The sequence below is a fragment of the Buteo buteo genome, chromosome 15, assembly GCF_964188355.1.
Source record: "Buteo buteo chromosome 15, bButBut1.hap1.1, whole genome shotgun sequence".
NCBI lineage: Eukaryota > Metazoa > Chordata > Aves > Accipitriformes > Accipitridae > Buteo > Buteo buteo.
In genome coordinates this window covers 9,628,102-9,655,107 of record NC_134185.1, presented here as the reverse complement: position 1 = coordinate 9,655,107, position 27,006 = coordinate 9,628,102, and the positions used below count along the sequence as shown (strand labels likewise).

The window sequence follows — 27,006 nt, the reverse complement described above, 5'->3', positions numbered from 1 at the left end:
TTCCATACCATGTGACGTCACGCTTGGTATATAAATTGGGGGGAGACTTGGCCGGGGGAGGCAGATCGCTGCTCAGGAACTAACTGGGCATCGGTCAGAGAGTGATGAGCAATTGCACTGCGCATCACTTTTTTGCATATTCCAATTTTATTATTATTGTACTTTTACTATTATCATTATAATTTTCTTCCTTTCAGTCCTATCAAACTCCTTTATCCCATATCCTTTATCTCAACCCACGAGTTTTACTTTTTCCCCGGTTCTCTCCCCCATCCCACTGCGGGGCAGGGGGGAGCAAGCGAGTGGCTGTGTAAGCGAGTGGCTGCATGGTGCTTAGCTGCCAGCTGGGGTTAAAGCACGACAAGCACCTGCCAGGCATACCTTGTTTAGCTTTCCAAGTGCCGATATTAAATCTGCCCATTCACTGGAATATTCAAAGTTCTTCAGTGCTTTGTCAACAGCTGCTACATAGTTTCTGTACTTGGAATCAGTCAGTAGCTCCAGCTCTTCCGTGTTCATCCTCCCACGGTGTCCCCACTAGAGACTAGCTTGCAATTCATGTACAGACATTACCTGTTCAAAAAAAAAAAAACAACAAAAAAACCCCTGGAACCATTGTTTCCAGAGATACATTATTAAAACAATTTTGTATAAAGAGCACTACATTTTCCTCAAAGGCATTACAAAGTATCAATCTGAAATCAGTTTACAGCAAATCCTAAACAAAAGCTAACATATTGCACACAAATATTTAACACGTGTCCAAAAGAGTGTATCTGTAATCGAGTTCTATTAAAAAAAAAAAAAAACAACAACAACAACAAAAAACGACAAAACAAACAACTCTTCCAAAACCAAACAAACCCCCCTAGAAAATTAATGCCCTGCCCCTCCCCAAAAGCACTGTTTATTCTAAACAATGCAACAGAGGGATTTTTTTGTTTTCTTTTTTTCCTCCTCTGGGTCCATCACCAGAAAAACCCACCTTTCCACAAATCAGCCCTTCTGAAAACAGAAGACACCAATCTTTCTAAATCACTTCCAGGCAGAAGACAAGAATGAAGGACACATACAATAGTCACACACTATTCAGGAGTATTTTCATGGATCAACACTTCCTTTTACAAGACTTGGTATGTTAATTTAGCGACGCAACTCTCCTTTGTTTTTGTATTATCATCATCCACGCACAACAAAAGTATATGTTTACTAGTGTTCTTAAATCAGAGGCTTTTGCAATTTGCTCTACATATATTTTCATCACATGGTAGTCTACACCAAGTAATTAAGATAGTCTAGTTCCAGAAGCACTACCTCATACTTTTATAGGTCAGACACTATTTATTTCATGAAATTCCATCACTACTAAAAAGAAATATGTTTTTAAAGCTACTTTAACCCCAAGCAATTACAACTCATAATTGGAAATCCTACTGTATTGTGTCTGTGAAAAAGGCAGCTTTTGTGCCCCTTTTAATTGGGGTCTTTTGGGAGTTCTGATACTCAGCCTCAGAAGAGGCTTCACACCCAGCAGATGCTGGTCTCTTCTGTCTTGATTAAAGGAAAACAGGAAGAAAATTGGGTGCAGAAGTGCAGGCTGAAGCACGGTAGACCAAAAAACCCAAACAAACCACGGAACAGCTATAAACAAGCTGTATTCATCAGACTGTCTACCAGGTATGATAGAGTCACACTGAAAACAGCAGCTCCAGTGAGCCCTTCCAAAACAATTGGAGAACATGACTTGTTGTTGGCCCCTATTCCCAGTGAGCAGCAATATGACAAAATAGCAGGACTGTTTGAAATGAAAAATGCCTATGAAATAAGAGAGCAGAAGATTTAGCAGAAATAAGAAGTGATCTTCTGATTTGTGGTGGTTGTACAGTTGATGGAGATAATAAAACCACTTATCTTTAAATTCTGCTCAGCAAAAAGTTTAACCGTTTTTAGACCAATCACAGAAGACTTTCAATTCAACTTGTATTACTTCATGTAATAAACATTTCAGTTGTGCAAGATGTACCAAAAACATGAACACTGCCTTTCATCATATACAATGAATTTAAAATGTTTTATATGGACACATAAAAATCTTTATTTGATTTGTACTATATGCATCCCTCCCTTCAAAGAGTGTTCTCCCCAAAATGGCTATGAAGCCGTTATTAAATAACTTTATCAACAGTTCTCATAAGGAGTCACCATTGACTGAACAACATAAAACCCTAGGACTGATTACCCAGTATTTTCAGTTACCTAAAGGCCAACTCCTTGCCGTGTTCTTGAAACAAACCCCAAACCTACAAACTATTAGTACTGTTTTACCTTTTCAGCACTCAAAAAGGTAAACTGAAGAAACCTGTACTCTGACATCTCCAAATTAAGACAGCAGCAAATCAGGCTCTAAATTTCACGATCATAATCTGGTCAAGTTTATCACAAAGTACTCTGGCAGATTTTTGCTCCCTCCTTTTTGTTCCTTTAATTAGCAGGTGGTTCTGAAGATAAATTGATAAGAATCCAGCTTTAATCCTTCCAAACTTGATTTTTGTTAGTGCTAGAAGAACATTAAAAAAGTGTTGCTTCAGTCAGAGCAACAGAAATTTAAGTACACTACCACTCTGGGTTGCAGAGATGGACCTTCGAGAACTCTCACCCCTAACCTTTCATGCATAGGCACATGTAAGGTGCCAGACAAGTCTCTCTTCTGCTGTCATCACATTTACCTTTTCTTCTATAGAACAACCAAAATTCTGCATTAATCATTTCTTTATCCTTATTACTATCTTTCACCTCATATTGCTCATCTCCTGGTTTCTCAGCATTGTAAGGAAAGTTGCAAGAAAGGAGAAAAACAAGAAAGGGATGGACAAAAAGAAGAAAAAGAGCTGGGATAGCAGGAGTGAATAAAAAGGCCAAGAATTACAAACCTTTTGCACTCTTGATTCTGATGGCAAGCTAGTAATGACAGATTGTCTCCAAGGCAAAACAGAAATGCAAACCATTACTTAAAAACCACATTCTGGGTGCCAAATTGATAGATTTCACAATATCCCACTGGCATAAAGCACTTGGATCTCACTTTTTATTTTAAAAAAATATTTCATGTGGTTTCATTCTATAATAACCATCTTTCTTTGGATTAAGTCCAGAAAAAAGATCAGGTTTGCTTTGAAAAAGCTGTAGAATGTCAACAGATTTCTCAGAGACAGTTGCACAACCGCCAATGTCTGATCTCCAAAAGTAAAATGAAGTATTCACACTAAAAAAGAAGAAAGGACCAATATACAAAAGCAACACAATTCTCATTTTTCCAGGCACAAAGGATAGAGAAAGAACTTGACACAGCGAATAATGCTTTCTGAGTGAACAAAGCATTAGCATCCTTTTTTAATCCAACTAAAGCATAAATGCAACCACTTATGGCTGAGCGGAAAACAAGGCTCTGTCTTCCTCAAGTGCTTGAAAAACCTGAAAGCGGAGTGTGGACTGATTCAAGATTATCAAAGGTTAAACAAAACCAGCAGGAACACAGGATTAAACAGGGTTTTTTTGGACTTACTAACTGATCAGAATATTCCCTTCCTTATAAAAAACAAAAAACATTAACAACTTTGACTGAATAACCTATACTTTTAGACAAGTCTATCGCACACCAGCTGATACTAATGAACTTACTCTAATCATGTAATTGATATTTATATTTATCCATATGTTATCAGTGAATTTAATCATTACGCAGTTTTGCACAAAGAAGCAAAAACATATTCTGTTTTCTTATTACTCTGTGGTTATGGTCTCATCTTTCTTTCTTAAAAAAGGTTTTTGTATAGTTTGAGGTTACAAGGAGAGAAAGAATTTTTTGCATATTTTTTTCCCACAATGAAGAGTCTCTATTTTAAACAATATATCTTCCAAATCGTATCAGTAGCCATAATAAGCCAGGGATGCAGAGAAGATAATATGTAAATATTATGTATTATTTTTTATAAACCTGGCACTATTTTTATTCTAAGATAACTGAAACTACAGGAATGCCCATTTTTATTAGCTCTCATACATAAAATATACTTTTCCTACAAGGTTTACTTTTTATTTAGCCTGAAGATATTCTAAAATATAGCTTTTAATCTTTTCTTGTTTCTATCATGTATTCTTACTGACACTTTTCTGTTCTCTTCATCTATCATAAAACTGCAGATTCAACAACATTTAATTTTATGGCACTGATATTTCAATACAATGTTAAAGCTTAGTAATGTCTCCTTATAAGTATCACACCCTTATTCTTTCATGGTTTACTACTTTGAAAAATGAAATAAATAATAAAATTTGATAGATCAAAATCATGGGAAAACAGCAGTTTCTGCCACACCACCAAACAGCCTAAAGGATAAACCATTTATCTTGCCATTCCACAATCACCATTTAACATAATGGCCAACTTTCCTTGGAATGTTATTTATTTATCTTTTTAAACAAAGTTATGAAGAGTACCATCCTTTGCTTCTGTTGTTTTTTTCCCCTTTTGGCATACTTAATGAGATGAGACAAGCTTCTCAGGTTGAAGGTTCAGCCACTCTCATGAGCCTGGACATAGGTAATCATTGACCTGTTACATGACCATGCCTCTTTTTAATGGAGGACAAAAAGCAAATGGGGGTGTCTGAGCAGAAGGCTTATTATTAATGAGGAAGAAACTACTTAAGAAGTGCTATACACTTTCAAGTTATTTCATAAAACATATTTAAATCGTAAGTGAATGCAGAAGTAGATCTCGACACTTACTACGTTCCACTTCACCTTCTCATGGGGATTAAAAAACAGACACCGCACAATTCTGGATATACATGGATGCCTGTAGAGTCTTCGAGTATGACAAGGAAAGCAGTTACCTGGGGCTGTGGTTCTCCTTTTGCTGGGGGTTGTGTATAGTGTGTTCACAGAGCAGCCTTCAATTCCCTTCATCAATGAGGTGGTACTGGTTTTCCTATGAGTCACATTAAGATGATACTTCTACAGCTGTGTTTTCCACAGCAAATGCTCATCCTTCACAACTTATGTGCCTAAGAGCCTTCAGTCTCACATCAATACAAACTATTAACCTGCTTAACAGGCTCTACATGGTTTTCACTGAAGCTAAAGAAACTCAATTGATAAGAACAGCAGCTTCATCAACACTTATTCAATAAAAGCAGCTTTCCTCTAGATTCTGTCTCAGTATAATCACATAGTTAAAAGATTTCCCAACGATTCATAAGCTCTCTCCAGTATCTATCCTACCCCGAAGCTCCTCTTTGGGTTTGATTTGCTACTGTTCCACTCACATTTTTCAAGCCTCACAGAATTGCTCTGTTTGTCTGCTTCACACCAATCTGCAATACTGAAGTCATCGCTTTCTGGTACAGGTCAAGGGGCTGATAGCTGTGGAGCACAAATCTGCGTACATCATGTCACTTCAAGATTTCTCAAGATTTGTCCCAAGTATTGTAAGAACCTGAGCTCACAAACTTGCTCCCTTTGAATTCCTCAGAGTTTCAGCTTTGCAATATTTCAAGGCTTTTCTAAAATTGTTTCCCGTTTCAAGCGTGGCTTCGGGACATACAGTAGAACTACTAATAGATAATTAAAAAGCAGATGAGAAAAATTTCAAATTTCACAGTACTGAGCTATTGCTTTTTAAGCTGTGTACAGTGCCCACATACCAAGCTGGTAACTGCAGAAACACATTTTTATTTGAATAGACTTAATACAAACACAGATTCGAATACATGGAAAACAGAAGCCTTGTCATTTGGTAATTTATTATGCTTTGCTTCCCCTCAGAAACATCTAAAAGCATGAATAGCAAAATAAATACTACAAATCCCAGGCTAGTCTCTTAAGATAAAAATAAAATGTTGGAAATACATATTTTCTTCTATCACCAAAGATAAAGATTTTCCAATTACAGCTAATCACTCTATTTCTGAATTGACTTTCTACAGAGTCCTCTTATTTCAGAGTTTTTCAAAAAGGCATCTCTAATGTCTTCTGAAGAATAAGAACCACTCGAGCTTGTTATTTTGACCAATTGCTATTCAGTAGAGTAATGAGAGAGGAAAAAAAATATTACCCAAATAAACAAAACAAAAACACACCCAGACTGTATAACTAACTATAATTAGCCATGAACTCATTAGTATCCTGCAACAGTATAGAGCACTTAATATTATTTAATATTGTGATTAATAACTTCCCAGTATACTTTTCTACACAGCCAAAATTCACAAGCAGAAACAGCTTATTATGTTTTTCCACAGAAAAAAATGACACTGTTTTAGGTGTTCAAATTTCTTTCCATGATAAAATTAAATTAAATCAGCATAACAATATGTACATTACCCATACTAGCAACTTCTAAACCATCACAAGATGTTTGCCTGAGAGTGATTCTCATTCAAACAAGAACTAAATGAGAGAAAACCTATGGCTTGTACTACAGAGGTTAGATTAAGCACCCAACTGGATGTGCTCCCCACTGCTTCAGAATCTACAAAATATGTTTATTATTTATTATATTTATTATTACACACACACAAAAGTCAGTAAAAAGAAATTAAGTACACTTTTCTTCTTTTGCATATACAGGATGTCACAGAAGAAAGATGACTGGAATAAAACTGTAAGTCTACCACTGAGCATAGTCTGATGGAAATACATAACATATGTAAAATGTTCTGTTATTGCTGTTTCATGGTATTCCAAACTCTGACTTACACCAGGCATGAGTTCATGAAGAAGAACAAGTAACAAGCTTAAAAATTCTTAAGAAACATACAACAAGCCTTCTCAGTAATTAACTTCTCTATTTACTGTTTAAGAAAAAATATTTATAATTATGAACAATTTCTAAGAGAATGTATTTTCTTTAGAAGATCATTTTTCAGAAGTAAAAAAGTATCAAATCTGTCTATGTGTTTACTGGAGAGGAGAAGAAAGTGACCAAAGACTTCTCACTCTTGTTGGTAAATACACATCTCTTCCAATCACCTCTTGTAAACAGTTTATGGTGACATTTTAATCCCCCTACTCCTATTTTATTACAGCTTTTCAACATATAATAGGTGAACTAAAAAACATTTGATATACTAGATTAAGCTTTTTATTTTGATTCGAGACCCACCAACAGAACACTACTGATTCCTTTTCTTCCAGCCCTTGTGTACTGTGCCTGCATGCTACTCAGGACTGTCTTACTGTTTGTGGCAAAGTACAAGAGAAAAAGCAGCTCTGTTCACTACAGGGATCTCCAAGCACTGCTGTAATAAAGCAATAAAAGGTTTCCTCTGTTAAAATGATCTTTGACTTAATGCCAAATAATTAAAATAATCTTTGAAATTATTTTAATAGTTAAAAATTAATTCAAAACATCTGAATAAAGCAAACTAAATACATATTAGCAAATGAAAGCATTATAGTGGCATACAACAGACGCTCAAGTGACAATGTGATACTCAGTATAACAGACACCATCTTTTCTAGAGTTAAGTCCTCTTGCACTACATGAATTCTGGAATCTTTCTTACACTAACGTTTCTACTTTTAAAATATAGTCTTCGTGAGATCAAATCAAACATTTGGATTTCACAGATCTGAACTTAAGTCACTCAGTAAATGAAAGATGACGATTTGCACCTTTGTTATAACTCAGGTCAACCATTAACTGAAAATATTTTCTTCTTCCTAAAATAATAGTTTCCCCTGTTTTCTCCTTTCCAGCAACAAATGATTCCTGAGTTATATACCTACTATATAATAACTTAATGAGCATGCATTTTACATTTAAAAAAAAAAAATCAACAAAACTCCAGATAGCCATGCTTCTTATTTTAAATTATGCAAAATATCTAACATGTCTTACTAAAAAACAGATGGCAATTTAAGTCAGAATAACACAACAGAGAAAAAGGGGAAAATGCTTCCTTGAATTTGTGGTTATCCTTCAATGCTCACTTACAAGTACTTTTCTTGTGCCCTTCTTCCCTTTGTTGACCACTGTATTTGAACAGCCAATATTTCAACCTAGATCTAGAACTGGTCACTATTTCCTTCTTATTCAATTACACATTTTAGGGAAAGAAAAACAAAAAGACCACCTAGCATTTAACCTGCACTCTTCTGACATGTTTTCAGAGGGTTTACTCCTTAAACTTCATTTCATCTCAGCTCACAGAGTTACCACCTTTATACCCAATTTAAATTAGAGCAGCAATGCATCCAAAGAAATTTAAGCAATCTGGTTAAAGGCATTTTTTTAAAAATAATCTTCATTTCAGTCTCCAGGCTGACATCCCAACAATCCCAGATGAAGAATGTAACATTTAAGGTTTGGGTTGGTTTTTTTTTTTGTAATATATGAAATGTAACCTCTTGGAGTCAACCAGTCACTTTGACAATGCCAAGCTAAACAGAAACACAAAATTCTTACTCAGAAATTAAGTATAACATTGTATATAGCACATCACCTACTGTTCCCTGGACCAAAACAGACTGTTGCCATGCTGAAAAAGGTTGGCTTGTGCCCTCAGTTAGTAGGGCCTTTTTCAGCTATCCACAGTCAAACCTGCAACATCGTGCAGTTAGCGGTTTCCCCACCTTCATAAAAAGATCCTGAGATGGCATATTAGAAATAAGGCTATTTGGACTACTCCAAACAGAATACTGAAGGTATTTATCTGACATAGCTAAATCCATGGTAAACACACAAGTATTGGTGGGTTGGAAAAAACATTAGCAAAGAGAAAACGAGCATGTTCTGGTGTGAGAGCAACTGCACCCTCCCTGTGGCTCCCATACTACCTATCAGCACCGTGAGCTTTGTGCCTTTCCTCTCCCACAGTGGAACTGCCCAGCAATCACACGCACCAACTAGGCTTTGGGGCTATTGCCCTCTCTGTTGAGCAATGATTGATAAGTAAGTACATGATTTCAAAGAGTTACCCTCTCTCCAGGTGTCTGAGCACAGCAACAAGACAAGCTTCCTAACATAAACTGCAATTTCTTTTCACTTTTACATGTTTCAGCCTCATACCTTCAAATGGTCACTATACCCTCTCTGAAAAGAATTCCTTTCTAACTAGCTAGCTCTCCTCTTCCCATCTTTTCCAAGCATTTACGGATGGAAGGCTTATCTTTAGGTATTCTTTTTCTTGCTTGCTTATTTTTTACTCTCAGCAAACTAGTAAATCCAATTAATATAGTAATACAGTTAAAATAAAGAAATAAACAAACAACCAACAACAACAAAAAAACAGAGCAAATGTAACAATGAAAAACAACTCAAACAAGTATGACTACATTTAAACCTAGATTTGTACTACACTTTGTTTTAAAGAAGAGTTTGCCAACTTCCGGATACTTTTCAGCTTGGTAAACAAACAAAGGACTTGCATGAGTTTCAATGTCTTACATTACACTTGCAGCACTCTCCTCTACTGAGAGAGAAGCCTTGCTTCCAGGGTAACGCTGTGCCTTCACATTGTGACATCTTTTTAAATATTCTGATAGACAGTTTAACACAGAATCTACCAACTTCACAAAAAAAAAAGAATTAAAAAACAGTGGCCTAATAATTTATTCATTCATTCTTTGCCCACAATAACTTTAAAATTGAACATTTAGACAAACCTTTTATTCATCCATACCCATCATTCTAATAATGTGTAGCTTCAGGCAAGTTTAACATTCTATCTCCAACAACCCTGATACTTCTTTTCACAAAAACACGTCAGAAGTTCTCATATCCTTATAATTGCTTTACTCGGGTAACCTTTTAATACAATGCATTTGGGCAAGACCTTGTCCACCTTCCTTTTTTATTATACCCTGGGGTCCTAAGATATTACTAACTTGTTCATTTCAAATTTTGACTCATTCCTATCATTTTATTCTGATTTTAATTCTGAAATAGTGTCATATGCCATACATATACCTACACATTATCTAGATTGTGGTTGTATTTTGCAATGCATCTGATTTCACGTATTCTGCAGATGGATTTCAAGGAATTTGTAAAGTAGAATCCTTTCCTGACTGTTCTGAAAATGGTGGCTGGACCAAAATTTCTTTGCTCTCCTTATCCTCAGAAGCCAGTCAGAAAAGACATTAATATAAGGTTAAATTCCCTTTGATTTTTTGCAAATGATACTAGAAACCAAATTAGGCAAAGCACTGTTCCTCTGCTTTACATAATGTTTTTATGTTTATACTGAAGTATAAGTTTCTGATAAAACTAGTGATGCGTTGACTAGTGAAATCATTTACTGAGTGTCTTTGGTGCTTTCTCCTCATTTCTTGTTTCAGTTATTGGGGAAAAATGGTTGATCCTGCAGTGTCTCTTCTCCCCAGGCTCTCAGAGGGAAACATATCGCATACTGTTTCTATTTATCATTCAACTTCTTTTCAGCTACAAGTCAGGGCAACATGATTATTAATCTGGAAGACAATTTATGTCCATACAATTTTACTTTCATTTGTATGTGCATACAAATTACTTTCATTTTTCTATTTCATGCTTTAGCAGGTATCATTTAGTTTAGCCTCTTTTCTATCTCCTATTTTTCTCAACAATTTCCAGAACAGGTTATTTTACAACATACTTCATACCTCTTCTTGGTTCTTTTCTGCACGCTTCACATTTAATATAACACAGCTCCACCAAAGTAAAAAAGAAAAAAAAAGTAGAATAGTAGTATGCATTTTCAGTCAGCCCAGGCCAAGCAGTCATTCCCAGCTAAGCAAGCAGACACTAAAGGTGACTAGAGTTACTGCTGTCCAAGAGAACTATGCTAGCGATGAACACATGGAAGTGTCCTCCCCTTATTCAAATGGAGAACAATGGCAGAAGAACACAAGCTGAGCCCATTTACACCAGACAGACTGCATTCTTACCTGTGTAGCTTGCTGTGCGTGTGATGAGTATTTCTAGTGGTCAGCGTACCATGCCAGTATTTTTACACAAGAAAAGCAGTACCAGTATAAACATGGCCTAACTTGTGAGCATAACCATACACTCGAATGCACAGCCACTCCACTAATGGAAGACATAGGATAACTTGTCTTTGCAAGATGCTGTTTAAACATTTACCGTCACAGCTGCTGCCACCAAGTTGGGAAAGTAAGACTTTCAGTAAGTTAGAAATGCAGTTACTCCTTCCCCATCTCTCATTTACAGGCTGCTTAGTTTCCAAAAGCGCCTATTCTCATTTCAATTAAAAAAAACCCCAGGAATGATATTGTTGACGTTCCACCTGTTTCCAAACTGACATTCCTCCACATGACATTCATCCACGTTATATTAAAAATGACTGTACATTTTGGATAATCACAATATTTAGACATCACACTAGTGTTAGGCCTGCAAAAGGTCTACTGCATATCAGCCTATTTTTGAAAAGTTACCAATATTTCAAACAAAAAAATAAGCAAATCTGACAGCCAGGCCAGCATAAGCATTTAACACAGACAAGCAAAGGCTTGGCAACAAAATGAAAGACTATGATCTTCAACCTTGTATTTTGCCCCCTTATTTCCTGCAAGCACCTAGCCCATTACTATTTAGATAGAGTCTTCCCACCACTTCACGCTCCTATAGCTGGAATTCAGGTATCACATTATGCAGTTAACCTGAGAACCATAACACATTCTCTGTTAGTGCATTCAGAAAGAAGATCCAGGAGTGCAAGGCTTCTTGCTAATCAGCAATGAAAATACAAGGGTTGAGTCACCCAGAACAAGCTCATCAAAACCTGCACCCCATATCCAGCATATTTTAGGATACTTACAGAGACAAATTATTTAGGTGGGCTTTTCTGGCTGTTATTATTACAGGTATGCAAATGTTATTTCTAAAAAACATTTAGCCCCAGAAGCTGTCACATATTTATGCTTTTCAAGTGGGCATCACAAGATTTAAGGCCATCCCTGCATCAACAGATGAAATTTAACCCTGCACTGCACAAACTACAGACAGCCGTATGCCCCACGTCTCCTTCCAAACATCACATGCAACAACACAAGCAGCCGAGCCGCCCAGCCAGGAATCTGCCCCAAAAGAGGCCCGCAGCCCTTACACGCTCAAGGTCAAAGCAGGACGGCTCTGGCAGCCCAACGCCGAGCTTGTTCCCAGAGGGGAGGAGGTCCCCTGAGGAAGCCCCTCCACCAAGGGCGAAACCAGGCCCGGCCAGCAGCACCCGTGCCGGTGCCGGGGCGGTGGGAGGAAGGCTCTGCAGCCTCGGAACCCACCCGGGCCCGCTCTCCGCTACGGGCGACGGCACCGGGGAGCCGGAGGGGCAGACCACGGAGCGGCGGCCGGGCGAGCGACAGGTGCCACAGGTTAATTAGCGCGGAGCAATTCGGAGGCTAACCGCTCTCCACAGGCTCCTCGGCACCTGCTCCCCGACCGCAGGCCAAGCTCAGGCCCGGCCCGGCCCTCGCCCTCCCCAACGGTGCCCGCGGCCCGGCCCGGTGAGGGGAGAAGAGGAGGAGGAGGAGGAGAGGGCCGGCTCGACTCCAGGGGCGGACCCCGCTCGGCTGCGGCGCCCTCCCCAACACAGGCGCGGCGACGGGGAGGGAGGAGGGGAGCGGCCGCCGGTGGGCCCCGCAGCCTACCCGCGCCGGGAAGAGGAGGAGGAGGAGGAGGAAGGAGAGGAGGGGGCACCGGGGCGAGCGGCGTTACCTGAGCGACCCGAGCCGGAAGAGCCCGACCGCCACCAGCAGCCCCGCGCCGCCCTGACAGCTCCCGGCATGCACCGCGGCGCGCCTCCCCTCCGCCCCGCCCCGCGCCCGCGCCCCCTGGCGGGCGGCGGCCGGAGGAGGGCGCGCGCGGGCTGGCGGGGCGCGGGCGCGGAGCCCTGCGCGCCCCCGCGCGGGAGCGCGCAGCCGCTCTCGTTTGGGATGGGGAAAAGCGGGGAGTTAACGGGGGGCGGGGGGGGGGGGGGGGTCTAGCGGTGGTCGGTTTGTCGGCGCTGATCCTGCGCAGGTGCGTAGCGGCGCGTTGCTGTACGCACCTGCGCTGGGCCGGGAGTCGGCAGCCCCGGCGTTCGCTGCGCGGAGGATGAGGTGGGTTTGCGCCCGGGCTGCGAGTTTCGGTGAGGGAGGTTCTTGGGCCTCGTCGATGCCGTCGTCGTCGTGCCACGTGTGGGGAAAACGTGCAAGAGGGCGCTTGGGCACTGGTGGAAATAAAAACAACAGGGTTATAGATGGGGGTATACGTTTATTTTGCCTAATCTTTACGTCGTTCGCCAAATATAGTGCAGGTAAAAATGGAAGGCAGGGGGCACTTCAGAAAATATTAGTGATTATACTACTAGTGGTTGTATTTAGAATTTTCTAAAATTTGTTGTGAGTAGCACGCTTGAGTCCTTACTACGCAGGAAGGTGCGGGGGTGCCCACATGGACGATACTGGAAGGAATTTTTTACTCAAGAGCGATTTTCAAGTGACCCGTTCTACAGTATGAAGGGTACAGTTCTTAGACTGCAATCTGTTAGTTTAAAAGCCATCATTACGGTTCTCAGATTTAAGCAGGCTTCATGATAGCAAGTGGTTATTATGGTTATAAATTACTTAAGTAACTGCAAAAAAAAAAAAAGGTGCGTTCAGCTTAGGTAATAAATCTTTTAGACTTTGTCTGAAGGCAAGTAAATATTTCTAAAATATTGTCAGGGGAAAATCTCATAATATTGATAAATCTTCTACTTGCTGACTTATGTTATCAGCCAACATTTTATGAAGTCTAATTTTATTCTCCAGACTTGGGATAATAATAAAGAGGAAATGCGATTCCTTTTCTCACTGAGCTATTCCGGGATTCAGTAGATGAGAAACAGTTACTTTTTGGAAAGCTGACAATTCCCACTGGTTTTCTGAGGCACCGAGTATGATTCTACAGGTCGTGCATTTCCAATTGAAATGGTGCATTTACATTTATTTTTCTTCGAAGATACTTACAAATGCATTTGAGATTTAATTCTTATCTAGGGTGGGTCGTGCTTTTGGAGCTATTTAAAAGTGGTGATCTTCACAAAGGGGATACAACTTCCAATAACTGACAACATGCCTTCACGTGCTCCCACACTGTAAAGTGGTTAGATTTCTAAGCTTCCCTTTTGCTGAATTTAGTAGTTGCAGTTACAACTCGGAGCTCTCAAACAGTTTTCTGAAATTGCCTCATCAACTTTATGTGCAGTGGCAATCAAAAAACCCCCACAAAACATAGTACGTTATCGGGAGGCATATTGAGAATGAGATAGAGGTAGTAGTTTGGCCGCTATATAAAAGGCTGGCGCAGCCTCAGATGGATTGCTGCATCACTTCTTGTCTTCACGGCTCAAGAAGGATGTAGAGGCGTTAGGGAGGGCGCAGAGGAGGGATGGTGCCGCTGCCTTGCAGCGAGAGCAATAACGGCTGGGACTGTTCGATACGAAGAGAGAAGGCAGGAGAGAGGATTGATCAAGGTTTGCAAAATCATGAAGGATATAAAGTTGTTGTTAACCACATCCCACGGTATGAGAGTGAGGAGGCACCTCATGAAAACAGTAGAAGATCATTTTTGAGACACGTAAAGAAAACACTTTTCTGCAAAGCAGATCGTGAACTTCTAGACTATATCGCCACCAGAGGTTGGGGGCTCGGACACTATCCGTAGGTTCAAGGAGGCATTATTCATATTGATGGCAAACACATCCGTAAGTGGACATGGAAGGATATAGGCAGGGATGTACCCTCCAGCATCCCTAATACAGTGAGAGATGCAGGAGAAGTATTGGGAAGTGGCCACGCTAAGGAGCTCTTCCTAAATAGTATCTCATTTTACTGACATTGGAGACAAAATACTGGGCTAGATGCACCACTGATGCTCCATGCGCTTGCTCTGTAGTACATTTACCTTCAGTTCTGTGTAATTATTGCACTGCAGAAATGGTGGGAAACCTGTAATAGACAATTTTGAATAAATGAAGCTCACACCCTGCGAATACTTAAGATTATTCGTAACTTTGTCATCTTGTGTAAGCCTTTGTAAAGTCAGGGCCCAAGGCCCTTTTACTAACACTAGGTGTCGATTCTCCTATAATTACATGGATTTTATGTTTTACGTGTGACCTACTTGCTGAGAACCATTTAACCTGCAATATGTACATTGGTTTGTGAAGTAATTGGAAATGAAAGCTACCATGTGGACTAAATATTTTTCTTCCTTAAAAAAGCAAACAACAACAAAATCCCAAAACATGCTCAGAACACCATGTAGAGAGTATAGTCTGCATCTTAGAATACTTGAATAAATTAATGCTTTGTAGAAGAAAAATACTTGGTTGAGACAGTTTAGCCAACTATTGTCTGCTATATTTTTCCCACAAAATCTAACCTTACTCCATCTACTTCTTCGAGACTCTCCTAAAACATCTACTTGGGTTTGCCAACTCCAAGGACTAAGATTACTTCAAAGTAATCATGTCTTAAACAGTAAATTGCTATAAAATTAACATGTGCAATTCTGCCTTTTTGTGTGAAGCTTTGCAGATCATGTTTTCAAATAACTCTCTGCAATCGCAGAAGGTCTTGTGACTTTCATAGAAAGTAAATACTTGACATAGCAAAAGACTTTTTTCCCAAAGCAGAAGCTTCTTTCCTTGGTGTCCTCGAATACAGACCATCAGCAGCCTCTTATATACCATGAGGGTGGCATGCTGGATGAAGCGTGCAGTGGTAACTGTGCTCATGAGCTAAGGGACAGTCACACAGGGAATGTCAAGGTGGGCTTACAGTCTCTTGATAAAAAGACTTGGTGAGAGGCAGTAGGAAGCCTCATCTCAGAGCAGCAGATGCCTGTGCCAAGGGTCCGTTTGGTATGAGTGCAGTGTGACAGCATTCCAGAGCTGGGTGAATGTGGATTGGGAGGAATTTGGGCAGACTTATGTTTCCTGGCCAACGCACCAGCGCCCAACGTGAGGCTTGAAGGGTTTGAGATAACGACAGGTTTGATTGGAATGTGCTAGATCAAATTTATAGCTGTTATTTCTGTTTAGCTCGTAATTGGCAGGCTCCTGTGCTTGCATGGGGCTTGTGTGCCTCACTGTATATTAGAGTCCAGTGCTCATTAGAGGCTGCTTTTTGCTTTCGCTGCTTGCTGTACTGCTGTAGTGCTTATCTGTGTAGTATCTCACTGTGCTGTGCCTGGGAACATTTTGATAACAGCAATGGCGATGTGCCTGGGCTGGCAGATGGCCAGGGCGTCACTGCTGCTTCTGTGCTGCTGTAGTGGACAGGCTGGAACTGCAGTGTGAACTCGAGTCAAAGGGACTGTGACCTTTGGATGGGTCCACGCAGGAGCAGGACACCCCAGAGCGTCTGTGATTGTTGATAAGTCCACGCCAGAGCACATATATCTGGAAGCCTCTCTGGCCGTGGTTATGTCTGTGCCATAGCAGGTATACCTCTGAATGCATTGTAGCCCAAGGAGAAGTCCATGCTGGAGGAGGTACACGCCAAAGCATCTGTGGCTGTGGATAAGTCCACACTGCAGCAGGTGCACCTTGAAGCATCCGTGGCTGTGCATGAGGTCATGCTGGAGCACCTCAAAGCGCGTGGCCACAGATAAGCCCATGACAGGGCAGGTACACCGCTGGAGGGACGGCAGCCATGGCTAAGGCCATGTTGGAGTAGGTTTACTTCTGAAGGGGTTGTAGCTGTGCGTAAGGCCACGCTGGAACAGGTATATCTCTGAAGGCATTGTGGCCCATGGATAAGGGCACGCTGGAGATAGATGCGTGGCAGATACGTGCAGTGGTGAGGAGTAGTTGCCAGTCTAAGGATCTTGAGGAGGAGTCCAGCAGACTGTGCAGTACCAGGGAAAATGAAAAAGAGTTTCACAGGGTCTTTCCAGAGACCCTGTGGAAGTGAGAGCCCATACTGCGCAGAAGGAGGGGCAGCTAGAGATTGTGGTCAGGTGTAAGGAAATGAAGGGTTTCCCGTGATGGGTCAGGCTGGAAGCAGAGACCGGGAGTGCCCGGCTGGGAAGCAGCTCCATGGGGAAGCCCTGGGGCCCTGGTGGGCAGCGAGCTGAGCTGGCCCTAGCAGCAACGAGGGCCAACAGCATCCTGGAGCAGAGCCCTTAGGTCAAGGAGACCTGTTATCCACCGTCAGTTGGCACTTGATAGACTGACTACATCTAGGAGACGATGCCCAGTCTTGCCCCCCTGCCTCTTGCAGGGAAGGTGTCGGTAAACAGGACCAAGTTTGTTGGATGCCACCCAGGACGGTTGGGGCTGGAGACCTGTGAGGAGAGATGGCTTCAGGGGGGACACCCAACCAGAGCCCCCGGTGCCTTTGGGGAGGTGCCTGAGAAGATGGGCCCAGGCTCCTCACAGCGGCCGTGTGGCAGGAGGACAGTAGGTGACAGGCAGGTGTTGACGCGCGAGAGCATCAGGCTGGGCCTAAGAAAACCCCGTGAAACCGGCCGAGCCCTGGAGCGGCTGCCCGGGCAGATCGTGCAGGCCTCGACTTCGGGGCTTCGCGACCCAGCCCTGGGCACCCAGACCCGACCCCACAGCCGACCGCGGGCCGAGCGGGGGCGGGCGGCAGCCGCCCCGCGGGCGCTTTCCCGCCGCTGCCAGCGGGGGGCATCGCCGGCGCCGAGCTGTAGGCGGCGCTGTGGCGGGCGGCCGCACCGCACTGCGCCTGCGCCGGCCGGCCGGAAGAGCCGCGCCGCTTCCTGCGCGGGCCGCCGGAGCTGTTCCGCTGCCGGCATGGCGGGAGGGTTCCTGCTGGAGATCAGGCGGGGGACGCAGAGCGCCTTGCTGGTTATCCGGTAGTGCGGGGGCGCTGCTTGCCTTCCGCCGCTCGGGAGGCGCAGGGCGCGGCGCTGGGGCGGCGGGTCTGGCTTTCCGCGTCCTTAGCCTTAAACAGCGGGGACAGGACGGGACGGGTTTGTGTCCCGGCGATCCCCCCCCCCCCGCCTTCCCTCTTGTGCGACTCGGAATAGCTTGAGTTACTGTGCAAATAAATGCTTCCTGAGAACCGTAGTTTATTTCTCTCGATCGCTCCTCACCCCCGCGGAGGACCCCGGTTTAACCGCGTGGGTCCCGGGACGCGACTCGGGCCGCGGGGGAGCGTCTCCCCACCACCCGAGGCCGGGCTTTTGCGTTGCCCGAGCCGCCAGCCGGGCTCCGGTGCCTCGTTGCCGAGCCCCTTCCCGCCCGTTTTCAGCCAGCTGGTCGCAAACACCTCCGTTCTGAGGTAAACCCGTTCTCCCTTTGCCTCCCCAGCGAGGCGGACGCGCCGAGCTCGCCGCTGGACGTGTGTGTGGCCGCCGACCGTGTGGAAACGAGAGGAGGCGGCGGCGGCTGCCGGGCGGCGGCCCTGCCGGCAGGGGTCAGCCTGGCCCCGTCCTCCTGCCGCGGCCTGCGCCGCCTCCCCGGCGACGGCCTGCACCTGCGCATGCGCCTGCGCCGCCCGCCGCCGAGCGCCGGTAAGGGGGGGGCGGGGCCGCCGCCGCCTCAGCGCTGGGCGGGAGGCGGGAGGGGGGGGGTTGGCCCGTTGCTTAAAAAAAAATAAAGGGAGCTTCGCTTAGGGTGGCCTCAGACCTTACTGGGTTAAGTGGCCTGCAGACAGGATTTAAAGCGTCGATTCGGCAGCACACGCACGAAAAAAACCCCAAAGGAACTGGAGTTGTCGTGGTTTGCGTTGTACGTGTGCTGTCGCTAATGGGGTCGCTTTAGCTCTGAATCGAAGATTTGAACAGGAAATGATAACATTTAATGAAACTGTCAGCTTTAAAGCGCGAAAAGTGGGGTAATGAAAGGGAAACACGGTTGCTGAGCCAGTGCGGGAGTTTGAGAACTGCTCTCGGTTCCTACCCCGTGCTTTCCCGTGTTACTTCAGAACTGTTTGGTTTCCCTCCTGTTTCGTGTTTGGTAGCTGAAAATGCAGTAATACGACTCACCCGGGCTGTCACGCTAAGGCTGAAACGGACCACTTAAATCATAAAAGGATTGTGATTCTCTGTTAGGGCTTGTTCTCACAGCCTCAGTTTGCAGAGGTTAATGTTGCAGGTAACATCTGCAAAGTTATCTGCTTTATTTCCGTGATGCTAATTCAGGTCTAGGATGTGACTGCATAAATAGGAAGCTTGGTGGTATAGCTGGTGCCTTCTTTCATTCTAGCACCCAAGCTCAATGTGTTTAGACTCATTTAATAGGATGTGACACAGAAAGATATATTAAATAACACAAAATTGTCATTGTGTGGTTTTAAAGTAGAAATGACCGATAAACTATGTGATATACAATAATGGTCTCAGCACCAGAAACACACTGTAATACTCTGTGGATTTTATGGTACGCTGAGGTTGCTTCTGTACGTTAATCCGTAATTATGCATGTGCTCTGACAATTCAATTATACAAAAATTATTTAGTGTGTCTTATTAGTGAGGCACGCTTCAAAAGATCAAAGGTGAAGTTTTAAAATTTACTTTTGAAAGTCGTACCTTTGAAAAACGAATATGTGAACCAGATGGTAATCGACGTATATATTAACTTTAGTTAGCCTTAAATGTTTTATGTTAGTATGCAAAACTAGTTGTCTCTTATATGAAATTCTGGAACCTTTTAAAGTACTTTTCATTTGTGGTTGCAACCTAAATCTTAAATACTGAATGCCGATGCTGAGAATATACTTTGATTCTTAAGTTTGAGAAAATGGGCAATGCAGAACATATTCATACATAGAGCTAAGCTTACAGTTTTACTTTTCTTCTACGTAATGTTATTTGGTAATACCTGGAGGCTTTTATAGCTCCTTTTTTAATTTGGAAAAGTTGTCTGAGCTGGCTTTTGTGAGACCATTTTTGCTTTGCCGGCCTGCAGAGGGTATTGCTCACTATCTATTCCTCGAATGGAACCACAGTGCCTGGTGTCTTACCTGCCTGAAAATTTAAAACTAGTTTGTTAGATTCTTACCTTTTTTTGGTTTGAGGTGTTTGGCAGGATATTTCTGTACAAGTGACTGATAGTTCTGAAGATCAATGACAGTTCTGAAGATCAATATGTTGTCTTCTATCTATAGACTTGGTTTTTAGTTTGAGGGAAAGCCTGAAACCCCAGAAGAATTATGTGTTTTACTGTCAATCCTGTGGTGACATCATAGTAAAAGACCGGTGAGTACTGCAGTGTCTTGTATTTATATCAATAAATGCCATAGTGATTCTTATTCATGTTATTTTGTGTACTTAGAGAGACAGCTAAAAGGTATTTATTTTGAAATTGATAGATGAGAACACTTTTGAAGCACTGCGGATGACTAAAAGCAAAATTACCTGAAACAGTTTTTCACCGTTTATTCATTTACTTCTTGATTTCATTCTGGCTGTAAAGTAGAAATACCTTACAAAGGGAGTTTGGTGCATTGCCTGGGAAACTGGGAAATCTTGATTCTTTTCCTGCCTGTCTGCTATGCCTTGAGTGAGACATTTTCTTTTGTAGCTGGACTTCCCTATGTGTAAAATTTCTGCTTTGAGATCTATGCTTTTTGTTCATACAGAATCTCTTTGCACTCATCAGAATAGCTTCTGGTTTTGCTGTACAAACAAAAAGCTGTAACATTTTGGCCTGGAAATATTGCAAATGTTCATAGTTTTCACTGATTTAAAAAATACTCAGTCTATTAGTAGCTGACATCTTTGCTGTGTTGAAGGGAATAAAACTGAAAATTTGAGCCTACACTTCTTTCTTCCTCTGCACTTCAGGGATCCTCTTCAGTTCTGCTCAGTCTCTTTAAATTCCCTTCAGTCATCGTGCTGTAGTTGCAAAGTGGCTGCTCAGAATGGGGATGTTGACCACAGCTCCCTTCTACCTATTAAGCAAAGCCAACCTCCACATAGTTCAGGGATGCTGAATTTGGGAAACAGAGGAGCTGTTTCTTAGCTGTGTGACTTGGCCTTATCTCTGTTCCTTACAAAGTCTGCAGAGTGAATAAGAATTTTAATAAAAAGCTGCTGCATTTTCTGGCTCTTCTGATGAACAACTTTGACAGGTTCAGCTGGATATATAAGAATTGTTAGAGATGCACTTGCAGCATTTTACGATCTGTCACTCCTAATACTCAAAATGGTGATACAAATGTGGTATATTCTGTAAACTCCAGTTACTTTCTTGTCATACATATGGATTTATGGCTGGCTTGAATGTAGCTGAATGAGGATTTCCTGGCTTTCTCTTCTGAAACGTCTCATCAGAAAGTCTAGTAATAGCTCTCATTTTGATACATTTATAGAGTAGTGAAACTTCTAATTTCTAGTCAGTAACATCTGCTTTCAAAAGATATTGCACTTTTATATATTTTTGTCTCTGAAAGGGTGCTTTCCTGAATTTCAGCACATCAAATTCATATGCATAGAGTTTACATCTTTTGGTTCTGCATCCTATAATGTGACGCAGTCAGAATTTTTGAGAAAGGAAAAAGAAGGCGTGTTCTTGGCTCTTTGCTTGGCATTTCTTCTTGCAGGGAACCTCTGAGCCCCTTGAATGTTATCACTAAAAAAACATTGATTAAGACAAGGGTAGTAGAGTGGAACTGCCAGTTTATCCACACCTTCTGTTCCAGCACTTCCAAAAGGAAGACAGTAGCGTAGTCAGTACTTTTAGCTACAGAATTTGTGTGTTGATTTCTCCAGGGAGAGTCTGTATGACAGTGGCAGCACAGGCAGTGGGATCGAAGGCAACTTACAGAACTGTGGAGAGGGAAATTATTAAAGGGTGAATTACTAGGAAAGGGTCTGTAATAAGAAAAAACTGAGATCTAGAAAATGATACCTTTGAGAAGAAATTGAAATAAAAGGGATTTAGTTTAGATAAGGCTGTGGGGAAGACATAAGACTTTTCTAATATGTGAGAAGTTGCTGCAAAGAAGGTGGCAGCAGTCTTCAGTTGAAGCAAGAGGAGTTTAGGTTAAAATGAAAAAAACAAATCCAAACCGATTCTAAAGCTTATTTTTTACTGTTAGAGACTGCACAGGAAGCCATCATTTTAAAGACTAGATCAGAGAAGTATGTTAGGAATGGTTTAAATGTCAGTGATCCCTTCCTTCATGCAAGAAAATGGACTCTACATTTTCTGAAATGCCCTGTCTTAATCTGTTTCCTTCCATGACTCTGGTAGCTCTTCAGAGGTTAGGGTTATACTCTCTGATTCTTCTCCATTACCCTCACATTACCCGCATTAGAGGAAGTGATTAGATTTTTTTTTTTCTTCCATTATTTAAGAGCTGCAAAGGATTTGGGATACTTTCTTTTTTCTTTCTCTCCTTCCAGTTAGGCTAAGTGTAGCTTATATATAAAATAATTCTTTCATGCTTTATTCCTGTCATGAAGAAGCTCTTAAAGGTTTGTAGTGGGTTGACCCTGGCTGGACACCTGGTGCCCACCCAAGCCACTTTATCACTCCCCCTCCTCAGCTGGAGAGGAGAGAGAAAATATAACAAAAGGCTCGTGGGTCGAGATAAGGGCAGGGAGAGATCACTCAGCCAATTACCGTCACGGGCAAAACAGACCTGACTTGGGGAAATGGTTGAATTTATTACCAATCAAATCAGAGTAGGGTAACGAGAAATAAAACCAAATCTTAAAATACCTTCCCCCCACCCCTCCCTTCTTCCTGGGCTTAAGTTTACTCCCGATTTTCGCTACCTCCTCCCCCCGAGTGGCGCAGGGGGACAGGGAATGGGGGTTGTGGTCAGTTCATCACACCTTGTCTCTACCACTTCTCCCTCCTCAGGGGGAGGACTCCTCAGTCTTCCCCTGCTCCAATGTGGGGTCCCTCCCCCCATGGAGAGAGACAATCCTCCACGAACTTCTCCAGCGTGGGTCCCTTCCCCAGGCTGCAGTCCTTCAGGTACAGACTGCTCCAGCGTGGGTCCCCCGCGGGGTCACAAGTCCTGCCAGAAAACCTGCTCCACCGTGGGCTCCTCTCTCCACGGGGCCACAGGTCCTGCCAGGAGCCTGCTCCAGCACGGGGTTCCCACGGGGTCACAGCCTCCTTCGGGCATCCCCCTGCTCCGACGTGGGGTCCTCTCTCCCCAGGCTGCAGGTGGAGATCTGCTCCCCCATGGACCTCCCTGGGCTGCAGGGGGACAGCCTGCCTCACCATGGTCTTCATCACCACAGGCTTCAGGGGAATCTCAGCTCCGGCGCCTGGAGCATCTCATCCCCTCCTTCTGCACTGCCCTGGGGGTCTGCAGGGCTGGTGCTCTCACATCCTCTCTCCGGCTGTAGTTTCTCTTCAGCAGCAGCTTTTTCCCCTTCTTAAATGTGTTCTCCTAGAGGCGCTACCACCGTCACTGATGGGCTCGGCCTTGGCCAGTGACGGGTCTGTCCTGGAGCCGGCTGGCGTTGGCTCTGTTGGACGTGGGGGAAGCTTCTAGCAGCTTCTCACAGAAACCACCCCTGTAGCCCAACCCCGCTCCCCCCCCCCCCCCCCCCCGCTACTATAACCTTGCCATGCAAACCCAATACAAGGCTGAATGTCATGAAAAATAAATTTCATAAATTGACTATTAAACAATAAACCTTTTCCTTAGTCCAAACATTAAGAACTTGTACTGCAAAAGTATTTTATTGAAAAACCAATGGCAGGGGAAATCTTCTAATTACACATTTCCTACATAAATAGCTTTAAGCATGACAAATAACTGTCAAGCTGGGCTGTCCAGAATTTTTTTAGTAAGTAAATAAGGAAGTTTGCTGTTAAAGAAATTCAGTTGGATCTTTTTTCCTTCTCTTTTTCTCTGATGAACAGAAGGGTTATACGTTTAAAAGTCCAACGTCCATTTTACTTCTAATTTTCAGAACTTTTAATACCTAGGATATTACCTTGTTCTTGGATATTAGTTAATAATGATGTCGGAGATTATATTTCTTAGTCCAGTCTTATAAGGATCTCTATGGTCAAATACCTTAGCATGGAAGCTCACCTAAGAATTACATCCTTATGGCAGGACTCTTTTAGACTAGTGCCTAACTTCTGTCTTTTTAAAATAGTTAATTACGTAGGCTTCCTCTGTTTGGAGACAGAGAACTTTCTCCAGAAGGAGAAAGTTTCTCTTAAAGGTCCCAGCCTAATAGTCGTTTGTTGCTCTGTGACTGTGAAGGCAGCCTAGGTGTCTATCTGAAGAGTAGAAACTCAGCTGTTATTAGGAGTAAGTTTGGGGAGATAAGTCCCCCTGTTAGCTAGGTTTTATCACTGTATTTAGCAGCCTCAAGTTAGTCAGTACCCCTTCAAGTTTCTTTTTTGTTTGTTTGTTTTTCTGGAAAGCTACATTTTTATTAGTGTTACATTTTTCCAGTTCTAGTGATCCAGAATATGGCTTACCACCTATGAATGGCAAAAGCCTAAAATATAGTGGAAATGCTATATTTTCTGTATAGCTCAAAGTTAGGAGGAGTCTGTTTAGGAAATTCCTACCGGTTGAGCAACTGCTTTTGCTCCAGACTGTGAGTGTAAAGAAAGGGTAATGTAGTGAAACTGGACAGCATTAATCTGCAGTTAAGGGTAATCTCTGTCTTTTTTTTCCACCTGTATGTAACGCTTGAAAAAGCATTGCTGAGCAATACCAGCTTTTTGTTGCTGTAAAGAGCAATACATTGAAATGAAGACTTCTTTTTTTCAGTGTGAGTCCAGGCATTGGAACTAATTGTACAAGGCTGATGAATAATCAGTCATTAGGCCAACACCAGAATTAAAGTCCCCCCACGGCAGAACTGTGATTGTATCTTGGGCAATATTTAAGACCACAGAGAGTGAAGATAGTGATGGGTAGTGGGGAGTGGTATTCTTAGTTATGGTAAAGCTGGGTCAGAGGACGAGTTATTCCAACTTTCATCTGCAGGTGGGGCAAGCACAGTTTAAAATGTATTGTCGATCTAGACAGAAGGAAGTTTTTATAAAAGATTTTGCTTTCACCCACCCAACAGTTCAAAAGGCACAAGAAACTACAATGGGAAGAACTGGCATCTTCAGAAAAGAATAGTCGGTGAATTGCAAGAAAGGCAGGGTGTCTAACTGTTGGCTTAGCAGCTGTGTGTTTATTTGCAAAGTAGCACCATAATCAAAGTTGTATTTGCAAGTAAGGAGTAGAATCAAGAAACTCTATGTAAAGGTTTCAGGCAACAGCAAAGAAATAAGGGAATGAAAGGAAAGCATTCAAGGGAACTAGGCAATGAGCAGAAAGCGTGGCTCTGTGACAAACAGTACATCTAGAAAACTCTTGCAGAGGTACACACTGTTAAAGCCATTGCCTGCTGTTTTGGTAAAGGGGCTGAATTTCTTGCCAGTGCAATAGTTTTCTAGAAAACACAGATTAAAGAAAGTGTAAATATGTGGACAGTATCTACCAATACTTCTACATTTTTGATAAAACCACGTGTGGTAGCACCACAGAATGGCTATAGGAACTATAGGCAGGAAAGTATTGACCACTCACCCACAATGACCAAACTGGTATTTCTACAGCTACATGTATATATTCTAGCTTTAAGAGTATATCTTACAACTTAAAGCAGTGATTCCAAACCTTGGCTTATAAAATCCTCTGGCACTGTGTGTAACCAAAGAAAGGAAGTTAAAACCAACACTGACAATGAAAGCAGAGTCTGGTATTGCCTAGAGCAGCCTCCTTGGTCCATACAGCTGCCCAGGAGAAAGGGATTTGCGGGTTTTTTTGTATGTGACTTCTGAAACTTAAATCTGAACCTAAATTAAGATTGCATTATCCTTTTTTTTTTTTTTTTTACATGAAGAGATACTGTGGTATTTTTGTCAGGATTTAACTTTTTCAAAGCCTTGTATCTGACTTTGAGGGGCTCAAAGGACATGCTCTCCCTTGTTGTGGCAGCAGTCTGTTTCTGTGGGTTTTATATCAACATTTGGTTCAAGGGAACTTTACAAGAAGTAATAATAAATATAATTGCAAAATGCCCATTGTTACGTTTTTCATGACTGGATAGAACTGTTTTATTTTTGCCATGTGATTCATTGCAAGAGAGGATTATGCCAAGTTCTGCCTTGTAATTATTGGAGATTCACCCTTGGGAAATGCTTCATCACAAACTTGGCAGGAAACACTCAGCTATTGCTTTCTCAGAATTCATCCAAAGAAAGTGCCTTTCTTTGAGAAAGTCAAGCACGTACTTTTGAGAAAATGCCATACTTCCCCCCGCTTTTTGTAAGGAGTATAAGCTCTCTTTCAGTGTCTTAGAAAAGAATATAATATATTGAAATATTTTTTTCTTCTACCCTCTTAGGAAATTTCTCAGAGTTCTTCCTCTACCAAGTGAAAACTGGAGTGCTTTAGTCGAAGAGTGGTGTTGTCACCCTAACCCCTTTGCCAGAAGCACTTTGCATCCTCAACATGGTGACTGTTTTCTTGGAGACACTTTTTTTCTGTTGAATTCAGGAAATGAATCACATGTACCTGAATCTCCCATGTGCTCCTCAGAGACTGGTCACCATACTTCTCAGAATGGCTCCAACTTGGTAAAGTATTTTGTTTGAATTATTCTTAAGTGAATGTATTTGGACTTTTTTTGTTGTAAAACACTTTTTTGTCACCGGTTTATTTAACTTGTATGCATTACAGAGCTGTTTTGAAGGTCATAGGGAGTTGTTGATATTCAGTTGCACAGAAGCCAGAAAATACTCTAAGCTATGATTTACATTTTCTAAAGCATGCACCATGTCTTTGATATTGACCTAGATATGCAAGAACTTCTTCCTATAAATTGAATTAGAAACTATTTAATTATGTGGTTCTAAACCCAAATATTTCCCCCCCCAAATATCCTGAGTGAAGGACATCGATATTCAGTAAGATAATGACTGTAATGGGTTAGGTGTTTGTCAAAGGGTAGTGGAGCGAAGAGTGAGGAGGAAACTGGAATAACAATGCTTTTTCTTCTCAAACTGTGACCAGA

At 42.3% G+C, this 27,006-nt stretch overlaps 2 protein-coding genes across 22 annotated transcripts in view; one reads left to right on the top strand and one right to left on the bottom strand.

Annotated features, from left to right (window-relative positions):
* Positions 1–12,799, bottom strand: part of DOP1A (DOP1 leucine zipper like protein A) — a 68,736-nt gene extending 55,937 nt beyond the window's left edge. For all 7 annotated transcript variants that reach the window (XR_012653028.1, XR_012653029.1, XM_075046501.1 and 4 more), the window contains exons 1-2: positions 12,719–12,799; positions 382–573 (exon numbers count right to left, since the gene is read on the bottom strand). Coding sequence is in view for 5 of the 7 variants with exons in the window: in XM_075046501.1 (XP_074902602.1) it covers positions 382–519 (138 nt within the window). In the remaining 2 variants the exon portion in view is untranslated. The remainder of the gene's footprint in view (positions 1–381; positions 574–12,718) is intronic.
* A 190-nt stretch (positions 12,800–12,989) lies between these two features.
* Positions 12,990–27,006, top strand: part of UBE3D (ubiquitin protein ligase E3D) — a 107,409-nt gene continuing 93,392 nt past the window's right edge. For 13 of the 15 annotated variants that reach the window (XR_012653037.1, XR_012653033.1, XR_012653032.1 and 10 more), the window contains exons 1-4: positions 17,757–17,851; positions 18,309–18,511; positions 20,109–20,199; positions 26,338–26,569. Coding sequence is in view for 8 of the 15 variants with exons in the window: in XM_075046518.1 (XP_074902619.1) it covers positions 17,790–17,851; positions 18,309–18,511; positions 20,109–20,199; positions 26,338–26,569 (588 nt within the window). In the remaining 7 variants the exon portion in view is untranslated. Of the gene's footprint in view, positions 13,102–17,756; positions 17,969–18,308; positions 18,512–20,108; positions 20,200–26,337; positions 26,570–27,006 lie in introns of those variants that run through there. The other 2 variants (XM_075046511.1, XM_075046516.1) reach the window with 2 other exon arrangements.